Consider the following 12,130-nt stretch of genomic DNA (forward strand, 5'->3'; position numbering starts at 1 on the left):
GCGGGGCAAAAACTTTTCACTCAATAGCATTGATATTTGTTTTACAAGTAAGACAATGTAACAATCCGAGTAATATAACACTACACTGTAAAACAGAGGTGTTAAAACTACACCACATGCGTTTACATATATAGGAACATACCACGCATCTTACACCGGTTTTAAACCCAGGATGTTAGATCAACATCCATTAGTTTTTGGTGTAACGGTTTCTGTTTGCTACATCGAAACCATTCGGTGTTCTGGGTCCCCGTAACACAAAAGTTAGAGATCGATCATATGCACGATATTTACAATCGATTTTGCATTGTAGTCAGTGCAATCAATTGTAAAGATATTCTTCTACGATGATTGCAAAGCTTTGTGTTACGGGTCTGGGTTCATACTCCATGTATTTTTAATACAGAACATCGATTGTCATTTTCAAGAGTAGGTAGGCGCTTGGTAGAGGCAAGATGTCTATTCATTTAAGGAAATGGGAAAATCTTAATTAAAAGAATAAATAGGGAGAGTGAGGTAAAGGTATATATACGAGAGACAAAGCCACAAAACAAAATAAATAAAAACACAGAAAAAACCAATACGGAGAATTGCAGTCCCTTCCATGTAGAGTATAGGCATAAAGGGGAGAATGCTCCTAACCTGGGGACGGAGGGGAGGGGGGGGGGTGGGAGGTGGAACAACATTTTTATCTTTTTTTCTCTCTGATCATGTCATATATTTTGTTAATATTTCATTTTGTAATTGCTGAAACGCATTAGTATATTAATTTCTAGTATTTTTGAAGTTTGATGTATAAGTTGTATAATTATATTGTAATGGATTTATTGTATAATTTATAATTATGTTTCAAATAGTTTGTACAAATTGTTTATAGAATCTGATTATGTATGTTGATTTGAGAGAATATAATAAAACATCCTTAAAAAAAAAAAGAGTGGCCATTCACAGATTACCATTTATTATCTATACATATCTATATATACTTTAATATATGTCGTGTTCGTCTATTATAATCGCATTAAGTAGGAAAAAAAGTTGCAAAAAGGCACCGAAAACAAATCTGAAATATACATACCAGCACCTGAATTGCTATATCAAACATCACATTCACCGTGACTGATTAAATGTTATATTCGAATGGATACAAGTTCATGTCGCCATAATCTGACAATCGTTAAAGGACAAGTCTACCCCAACACAAAGTTGATTGGAAAAAAAAGAGAAAACGCCAACAAGCATAACAATGAAATTTTCATCAAAATCGGATGTAAAATAAGAAAGTTACGATATTTGGAAGTTTTGCTTCAATTCACAAAATAGTCATATGCACACTCCGGTCGGTATGCAAATGTGTGGACTAATGTTGTCACTCACTATTTCTTTTGTAGTTTAATGAAATATTCTATTTGTTTCCTCCATGTCCAGTGAAACAAAGTTTTATTTTTCCATATACATGTGGAATTACCATTAACATTTATGGTTCAGTCAGGTTGGTCCTTATTGTCACATCATTAAAAAATAAATATTGTATAATTCAAACAATAAAATGAAACAAAAAACAGTGAGTATGGGATATCATCGGCTTTCTCTTTTGCACATCACTTAGTTGTGCATACAACTGTTTTGTGAAAAATAAGCGAAACTTTCTTATTTTGCATCCAATTTTGATGAAATTTCAGCGTTGTGCTTGTTCGATTTTTCTCTATCAATCAACATTTTTCTGGGGTGAAATTGGCCTTTAACCATTCCCTTAAATGGTTTTTAGAATGTATTTAATGTTAATTCACTAAAGATTATGCCTTTATGTGCCTTCTCCTTTTCTCGGAATATAGATATCGTTTACATTATGATTTTGCATCGAAATAGAATAAGGCATTGTATAATTCGCACTCCTTAATAATGGAATACGATAGCTTACTTCCAACATGGAACATAATGTTCTGTAACAAATAGATTACATGATTATTATAACTTTTGTGGACCTTTTAATAAAACAGCTGATGAGGTGTAATAAAAACTGAGCGAATATCATATCACTTCTGCAGTTTTTCAACTGCTCTTTCATTAGTTTTTAAACTGCTCTTTCATTTCGTATATATTAAGACAGAATCAGATAACATAATTTGTATTCGTTTGTTTGTTTATGGTAGTCTGTCTTGTGAACAATAGGGCATATCACCAAAACAATAATCATGCTCATGGTTACCATGGTTACGAAATGCTAATCAAGTGATTACGGATTCATACTTTAGTGCCTATTTCGCATGATGTTTGTGATGTTAACCCGTTTTAGATTTTGTTATCGGTACACGTGTCTATTAGTATTACGAGTTTGCCCTATTAAACCCGTACACACCAACGAAACCGACTCTAAACCGACTTTTATTGGGAATGGCGCAATATCTTTGATGGGTCTGAAGTCGGTTGTTCAGTATGAACTGTAGCTTTATACCCACGTCACAATTAGCAGGTCACACCTATCAAACCACTATAGACCGATCACAGCCATCACGTTGTTTTGGATTACATTCCCTTAGTTGGTTAAGAGTCTGTGTCATTAAGTGTGACATGCTCTTCTCTCGATAATAAACATACCATGCTTCATTGAGTCAGCATCTTATAGATAATCAATGACCCTTCGCTCCATGCATCCTTGAACATCTGAATAAACGTATCCATAAATATGCTGCTTCGTTACAGTCCCATTCGTATCGAATCATGGCTGTTTTATGAATCGTCTAAAGTTAGCAACGAAAAGGATTTCCCTTGCCGCTACCCTTAATGTTAATGACATAGCCGTGGATCAAGCCTTGAAGGTTTATCTGTCTTCTACTACGATGTCATTGCTGTCGGCTGCGACAACATTGCTGGTTATACTGCTACGTGGTGTGATTTCGGCGGTAGTGGTCGTAGAGGTCGGCCTAGAAGTCGACCTCGATTTGACGGCTTTGTCTTCCGGTGGTTTCGGCTTCGAACATGCTGCCTTCTGTTTGGCCTCTTCCCTGTCTTCTATTTCCCGCTGGTCGAGTATCAATTGTTTCATGGCGCGCAGTGTGTCCGTTGCGCCGTAGTCCCCGGGAAGGTTCGGCTCATCATCGGCATCCGTCGTACTCGATCGGCTTAACCTTTGCCCCATTCGTCTCATGTCGGTGCTCATCGCCCCGATCGCCTCGCCGGTCTCGAAACGTACTTCGGAGATATTCTGGCGGATTTCCTGCAGCATTTGACGCTGACGTTGTTTGCGTTCTGGTGATGAAGAGCGCCCTCCTTTTGTGCTGCCTTGGCGCCCCACAACCTTCTGCATTATGCTCTGTAAACAGATGGGAGGGCCAGAATGAAGAAGATAAAGATGACAGACGGACAAGAAAACAATAAAGAAAGAAGAAAGGAGAGGAGAAGATGAAAAACAAAATAAGAGCTTATTAGTATGTAGGGAATACAAACCAACCGAAGCTATTAAAAAGAAAAGAACTACTGGGAAACCAAAACGGAATTGTCTTTCCCAAAGAAATTAGGGAATCTACGCGATCGTATTGGCCAATCTCGGCCTGTACTAAACAGGAGTAGGAGAAGAATATGATTTTTAAACAACATTTATAAATTAGAAAAGTGACTGATCTAGTTGTTAATCACCATATAGCAATATAACTAGGTAAAGGAAGTCATCACCGTTCGATCATGTTACGACTATCCATAACAAGAAGTTATGGATATTCTTAGAAAAGAAAGGACACTTTGCGGTTCGAGCATATTTCAAATTTTATTAAAACAAAATGTCTCAACAGCACTAAAAAGAATAAGCGTCACCAAAATTATGAATATTTTTTATATCACCATTCAAATAAAACATCTTAACAGGAAAGCTCGCGTCATTGCTTCACCAAAACGAACTGGGGAAAAAAAAGAAACAATGACTTCAAGACTCATTATAGCGAATTGGTAAATTAGTGTACATAGTAGACCCCGGAATGAGAAAACAAACTCTTCTAATTACGATCATGATTGTCATGGGTAACGGGTTCCGGATAACACCGATTAAGAAAAGGGGAAAGTTGTTCTGCTTCACATGCCGGTAGGTCTGGGAGTAATTTGGATGCTCAGTGGGTCGTAGAAAATAGGCCTGTGCCTCTCTCTAAATAATGCAGGACTCAATTAACAAATGTACTTTTATCCAATCGAAGTATTTCATCCATGTAGAGCAATTCATCGACATAAAAAGTGCAGAGCAAACCCTGTTTAGGTCAGGATCAGAACAGTCAACCCCGCCCTGTCCTCCTAGTAAATGGCTATTTGGTCTACGGTGTACTTGGTATGTACCGTCGAAATCCTTTTGATTAATTTGACTGCCATTTAGAAACTATTTTCTTATTCGTTAAGTATTTGGTGCAAAATCTCAATACCGGTACTGCCCCACTATCCCTCAATTGTATTTTGTTTGGATAGTTTGCCACAAAGGCAGAAGGAACCAGCTCTTTTTCTTAAACACTTTTCTGACAAGCAAGCAAGCCAAAAACGAGGTAGGAGATTAAGAACATTGTTTCGTTATTTTCCCAATACCATTCTGATTTTCTCTTAACCTTTGAACAAGCAAACAAACAAACCCCCACTCCCATGACGCCAGGGGGAAGGGGGGCAAGAAATGCAGGACCTACAATTTTTACATCAGTCTTTCTAAAAAAAACTCTCACTCTACTGAACTGCATTTACGAACAAAGATGAACATTGTTTTTATTAGAACACCTAGAAACCAACTCCCTCTAACATGTAAATGGTGTCACATGACCCATCCCCAAATATGAAAGAAATTGGAACTATAATAAATCATTAATCTGTAGTATTTTTGTACAACAAACCCATTTTTCTGTATTTCTCAACCGATGTGTCTTAACAGTACAGCAACCCCTAATTTGATTTCTAAACGCGTAAGGATTTGATAGCACGGAGTAATATTGAGTCGTTGATCGTGTATGCACACTCACGTACAGCAATGGGCAGGTGATCTCCCTTATCGCTTATTGTCACCATTTGCTCTCGGGATATCTCCTCATGTTGTCAAGTTATGAGCCCAGTATTTTACCGAGAATCCCAATTTTATGTCAATTAAATCTCACTTATCTTTGTCCGTGCACTAAGTCTTTCGTATTATAACACTTATGTGTGCGATGATTGAGATTAATTTTGTATTAACCCTGTATTACCTAAAATTATTGTGCACGTCCCTAGTTTCACTAAATATTTTGAAGCTTTATCGACTCTTTCATAATGTGATATTGCGTCATACATGTTGTTGATTGGTTTTTAACAGCGCTCTCATTTAAAAAAGGATATGTGCACCAATCAAAATTATTTTATCATATCACTATAACATGTTTGAATTAACCCACCATTCTCTTTCACTGTCTATCGATCCTCTCTTTCTTCTTTCTCTCTGCCTCCCTCTTAGTTGATTTCCTTCACTTTCTTTCTGTCTCAATATCCTTTCTGCTCCTTCTCCTCCCCCGTCTTCTTCTTCCCCTTTTCCTCTTCTTATATACTTCTTCTTTTCGTTCTTCTTCTTTTTCGCCTTCTTCTTCTTCTCCATCTCCTCTTTTTCTTCTTCTCCATCTCTTCTTTTTCTTCTTCTTCTTTTCCCTCTTCTTCTTCATCTTCTTCTTCTCATCCTTCTTCTCCTCTTTCTCTTCCTTTATTTATCCGTCCATCTTCTATATTGCATTTCTTTATTGCTTTTCTTCTCTCAAATTTCCTTGGCGCTTTCTCTCCAGGGTGCAACACATCGGCTGAAAGATGGATTATAATCGTCTGTTCATGGTTGCCATGGTAACGAGGAGGCACGATCAATTTAGATCGTAATAGTCCGATAGCCTGTCAAATATATGACAGAAATGGGACCAATATTCTCAATTTGATTCCCTAATGTCTGGTTTCTCTTACTATAGCGAAGTCAAAATGAAGAGAAGTACAGAATCGCGTGCATCCGAGCTCTTGGACTCGGTCGCTACGCTCCCTCGCATACCACCCCAGCCCCCCATTTATAAAAAGCTGGATCCGCCCCTGATCTCTTCACAAATGGAGGTACCGTGGTCCAAGGCTCATATATAGACACAAGTTATGACAGTCCGTGGTTCGTTCTCCCGGCTACTGCACTTATACCCTTGAGCAAGGTACTAACATTATTTCACAGGACTCATTGACTCTTCATTCAAATAAATGGAAATGTATTAAGCATTTTTGGTAACTATGTGTGCAGCTTATTCAATGTTGAATATTTTGTAGATTACTGTTATCCACAGTTTCTCGTCAGGTAATTAGACTGCTTTAGGCCCCACCCGCTATAAACTGAACAACAAGATATGCCTCACCTATAGATAAAGTATCAACACAATGTATAGAGTTCGAGAGTTTTGTAATTTAAATTGGGTAACAGGCTATCTGCTATCAGAGATTGACACATTTATCCCATTGAGCAGCGTGTGATATGACTGTCAACGAATTGAGGTCACGAAAATCACCAATACACGACACAACGCATCATTCCACTTCAGAAACCCATTTCATCCCCAAAGAAAATCACTTTCAATTCAAATATTATTCCTCATCCTCCGTTAACCCGCCCCCGCGCAATAGCCGAAGCAATCGTCGAACGTGGATGGGGAGTGATTGTGACACAGCGATATCAAAAACTCGCACGAGCTGGGCAATTTTCCATTCCATTCTTTTACGGATCGCGACTAGATGAGAACTGACAGCCTCTGGGTCTAGGGGACACCGAGTTCCTTTATCACTTGGGGCGTATCTGTAGGATCCTTTTAGGAGAGGGGTGATATTGTGATGTCTTGTGCCAGCTGACCGGTGGGTTTATATAGGGAAAGAGGAGTAGGCTTTATGACATCTGCAAACTGTATGCTTGATTAATAATCAATAATAATTGCATTATCATTAATCTTCACAACTATAGTGTCTTTCCCTGCATATCTGGCTGTTTTGAAAATTGAAATCAAAATGATTATAAAAACTATATTAATTACCATTAAACACAAGTGTCAGTAGTGTGATCAGCAAAGCATTTAAGGGGGCATACATGTACATGGCGTATGGGGCAAAATAACTAAAAAGTTGCTAGCGAGTGAAGCGAGTGAGCTGAAATTTGGATTTTATAAAAAAAATCTTAACTTTGTGATCAATGTTCACACAATATACGGAAAATAATACCATATTTTGTCATTGTCCTATCACGACTAATCCTTTCTTTTTTTTCTCCCTTTTTAATTGGTCATGAAAATTTTGGGGTCCATGGCCCCCGTCCGTCTTTACGTCAGAGACAAGGGTAAACAATTAATTTTCGAACGTGTAACTTTCTCCCAAGTCTTTTCTATGCACAACCCCTTCGTCATCCCTCCGCGCTCACGCTTGAACCCAGCCCTCAATATCCCACAGAAGCACAAAAAATGGAACTAAATTTGACCTTCCAAAGTGGTAATTTTCTTTCAAGTCCAAGGGTGTCATGTAGTCTGAAGAGAGTAATCTTTTTCTAGTTTAAGTACTCAATCTCTCATCTTCCACTCATTGAACATGGAGAGCGATTGGCGCCGGGGTAGTATATAGTCTAGAATGACTCCCGGCAGCATCGCACATGGATACGATAGAAACGACGAGTGCCGGGGTGGTAGCGTAAAATGACCCCTGGCAACAACATGCTAGCTTCGATTGGAATGAATTTCGATATATCATTCGTGAGTTCAAATAGTAATTATTGAAACATGAAATGAGTCAATCATATTTCAAGTTTCAATATGTAGAACAACCTTATTCACCATTTAACAGGCGTATACGTTTGTTTGAAATGTAGATATCCACACGGTTGTTTTATAGTCAACATTATTTTTATTTTTGTCACATGTGACTCGCGATTAATACCACTACTGATAAAAGCTTATACGTCTATTACAATTGTATTTTTGATATTTTTTTAAGTTTACAATAATTAAACCGCAGTGATCGTATTTGTCCCTTTTCCGGATAATTTGTATATATATTTAGTCATGTCAGCCATGTCAATGAAGGATACACTGCAAAAACTCCGGTGTTGATTTAACACCAGCCCGGAATCTATATTTGTCCACACCAGAGAAGTGTTAAACAGCACCGGTCTTGGTATTAGTCTATAACACTAGATAGGTGTTTATACAACACCAATAAGTATTAAAACAGCATCGGTTTGATTCCAAACTGGTGTTGTTTAACACTTCACTGGTGTGGACATAATAGATTTCGGGCTGGTGGTAAATCAACACCGGAGTTTTGGCAGTGTAGGCATTACTGCAAAATCGATACTGGACATTTCAGTCCTGAAGTATTGTTTAATGGATTGACCATGCACTTCATAATTTAAAATACAAAAAGAAATGGTCAGCTATTCCGAACTTACACGCTTGTCTTGATTGTTTGCATAGAACGGTTTCCAAATAACCAAAGACTCTGTGATGTTCCTTAGCCGGCAAGCCAAGGAAAGAACGCCGAAGCCTTAGATGCGCCGAACAGTTTTGCTAAACGATTGGCCTGCCAGTAATATGCTCTTTGAAGAATACCGAAGAACATGCTAAACTCCCAATATTTGTGTTCCTTTTTTGTTTTCATTTTCATTTTTCATTGGGGGTGCGTATGTGTGGGAATGGGTTCTCTTGAGCGTGTTTTTTTTAACTTAAGTTTGGGTAAGGCGATAATATTGGATTTCTCTAATATATGAGTAAGATTAAACATGTGCTATTCCCCATCTCCAATGTAATATACGAAAGCACGCGAAGAAATGAGCACACATTCATGTCATGACTAGCTTACCCCCCCTCCCACACCCACACACGCACTAAACAGACCCACTCGCAATGAAATGCACTCGCAAAAGTCGTTGTGTTTGGTATATACGCCAACTGAAGTGGACCTAGGTTCTCCATGAAAGATGTTAAATTCATGGTGTACATCTACACATCGATGTATTCATTTCTTTGGGAAATTCAAAATAGACGAATGAAATGGAATTTTAATCATTCATCTTTCAAAAATTCATCGCATTTTACAATTTCCAAATGAGTAGAAATTCGCATTCTATTTTATTTATGGTCTAATTGAATTAAAAATACATATTATTGAATTAATTTCAAACGGATTGGCTAATATTTTTTATTATAAATTCAAAATATATTCTTAGTTAAGTATAACATTCATAATTATTTTCTTTGCATACTACAGGCACGCATATTTATGATTTTATGAAATATGGGTTTAAAAAACGCGATTTTCGTGATTGATAAGACATTCCCATTACCAAGAGCAAATTGATTTCTGGTTCGTTTCCTGTGGGTAGAGGAAAATTGACAATTATTCCACCAGACAGACTGGTTATTATTCATAAACTATTCGTTCTGACAGCCGTCATAACATGGTTCGCTTCTCGTGGCCTTCGTTTCATGAACAGAGAAGGGTTATACTTGAAATGACAGTTTTATTTCATGTTCCAAGCTCATGATTGAGCGAGGAAACATTTTGTAAGTTAAGGGCATGGAATATTATTTTGTTTGATGACAAGAGAAGGTCGCTTGCAAAGAAGATCTGTTAGTGCGAAATATCAGTCGTATTTCATGGACATGCATATGAGAGACATATTTTACTATGTTTCTGAAATCATAAAAGTAAAGATAGTCCTTGATTCATCGTACAGGGAATTACTAGGTCCTGGTTTTAATGATACAGTTGACTTTCTTTTCACGGTCAACATTTTATTATTCTAGCTTCACCTCAATCGCGTATATACGCGACATTTACTCTTATATTGCAATACATAAAAGGATTTTCGTGGAACATTTCGATCTTAACATCAAAGATAACTTAACATCAAAAACATCAAATACATTTTTGTATTTTGCAGAATTAATTTCATGAAAGTAGCCAGTGTGTGTATTCTTTTATAACTAACCTTAATAATAATAATAATGATAATAAAAATAATCAGTTCTTTTATAGCGCATAACACATAGCAACACATGTCCCTATGCACTTGGATGAAACTAGGGAAAGAAATGTATATGTATATTAATTATATATATATATATATAAATATATATATATATATATATATATATATGTGTGTGTGTGTGTGTGTATGTATATATATATATATATATAATATATATGTGTGTGTGTGTGTGTGTGTTTAAAAAAATATTAATCATTTTTATGCTTAATTTTTCTCGCAAATTTAAAGAAAATTGTTGTGAAATTACAAATTGACACCAAGTAGATGCTCTGGCGGGAAAGTACACTGCACCGCGCAATAAATGACCACGGACCTTGTCACCAACACATAATAACCCCCTGCGTCGTTATGACCATGGATTTATGTATGTTCGACAATCGTTCATCGTGTTAGGGAGGAATATAATTGCATTATATCCATGTATGGGGCAGGTCAAGGTCGCAAGTGTGGCTAAGAGGAGCTTAATATGCAAGTAAATGTTCCATTGGCGAGCGAATTATGAGTTCACATTGAAGAGGGAAATACACCACGAGGATAACTTGAATGGTGAGCCAGGCAGGTCTGCCGTACTCATCGTAAAATAAAACGTCAGTGTGGACGTACACACGAGATTGGCAAAGCTTCTGCAAATCCAAATCATAGCACATGTGAGCCACGTTATCATTTGTAATTTTAAAGCATAGCCGTTTTAACAGATTCTTTCCTAAACAGCGATTATGTTGCATGTCTCTTAAATGATTGATACATTTAGGAGACGTTTTGTGTGCATCGGTATGTCAGGAAAGGAATTTTTAAAATCGATTTGAATTTTAATTTTAACAATATACACTTAAAACCAACCCAATACAAGCCATCATGTTGAAGCTACAACTAAAAATTCAGCGCGGATATTAATCATGGTGATGATTCTCCTTCAGACCAATGTTTGCTATACTCTATACTGAATTGGATTTTAAAAGCGATGCTTCTCTAAGCATCCCAGTGGGTATGGAACTAATTCCCAGACAGAAATGACAAATAGAGATTAATTGCATTGGCAATTTGTTAATGCATCGGGGCAAGATTGTCCGCATCCATTTGGTTGATTGAAGCTCTCTTAAATGATTCGACGTTGGGGAACTGATCGGATATCGCATCAGGCGTTGTTTGAATTTTGAGATGGTCAGGTTGCGTAAAGCTTTAAAGAGATTGGTTAACATTTTTAGATTAACAAGAAGCTCATTTCATCATGTGTACAGCAGGCGAACTTATATAACTGGGTAAAGTTCTAAAAAAGGGATCGATTTTAAAATCTCTTATAATATTCAAGGACACTAATTTGAAAGATAATCATTTTCTCAGCCACCGTTTAAAAATGATACCATTGTATTTTCTATTCTTTCTATTCTTACGGTGATTTAAATGTCCTTCTTACTTATAATGCTGAAACATAATTGTGTTAGTAACATGATATCTAAAAAAATGTGACTTTGGACTATATCTTAAATAAATTTAATTTGTTGCTATTCTATAACCAAAACAACCCGATATTGAAGATAAGCGAAGAAATGACCCTACGAAATAACTTATGAAACGATACTCATATATTAAACGAGATGCCCATTTTAATTTCGTCTTCAATTTCGAAATCCCTGTATGTATCTCAGGCCATTACGTTGCTGATACTTTATCAAATCGTATACCAGTCCGGGCATTATACTGCACAATCGATAAAACTTGACATTTCCATGTTCGTTGCCCCTCTACTAGTGAAATATGGCAGTAATATGGATCCCAAACGACTAATGGCGGGAAATCTCTCCCCCGTTATGGCTATTTTTGTATGGTAGTTAGGTATCTAGGGTATTCAGGGTTCTGAATCGGGTTTAAAGAGGGAAACGCTTCACAATCTTTACTTCACAAAATTGAATTTTGTACTAACATGTTAAACTATCTAAGTCATTTTAAATCTGACTGCAAATTCTGCTTAAACATTTAAGGGAAATAAAGATATGTGAACCACATAACCACATAGACAATGAACAGGTAATATCACCACAAGCACCTAGATTTTGTTTTGTAACAAATTAATTTTTTACAACAACTTCAAAATCGCTTTAG

General features: G+C 36.8%; 1 protein-coding gene across 2 annotated transcripts in view; it reads right to left on the reverse strand.

Annotated features, from left to right (window-relative positions):
* Nucleotides 1-1,712: 1,712 nt before the first annotated feature.
* LOC121429203 overlaps nucleotides 1,713-12,130 on the reverse strand; it is a 37,759-nt gene continuing 27,341 nt past the window's right edge. For both annotated transcript variants that reach the window (XM_041626157.1, XM_041626158.1), the window contains exon 3: nucleotides 1,713-3,313. In XM_041626157.1, coding sequence (XP_041482091.1) covers nucleotides 2,822-3,313 — 492 coding nt within the window. In that variant the 3' untranslated portion in view covers nucleotides 1,713-2,821. The remainder of the gene's footprint in view (nucleotides 3,314-12,130) is intronic.

This window comes from Lytechinus variegatus, chromosome 15 (genome assembly GCF_018143015.1).
Source record: "Lytechinus variegatus isolate NC3 chromosome 15, Lvar_3.0, whole genome shotgun sequence".
In the NCBI taxonomy this organism is placed as follows: Eukaryota; Metazoa; Echinodermata; class Echinoidea; order Temnopleuroida; family Toxopneustidae; genus Lytechinus; species Lytechinus variegatus.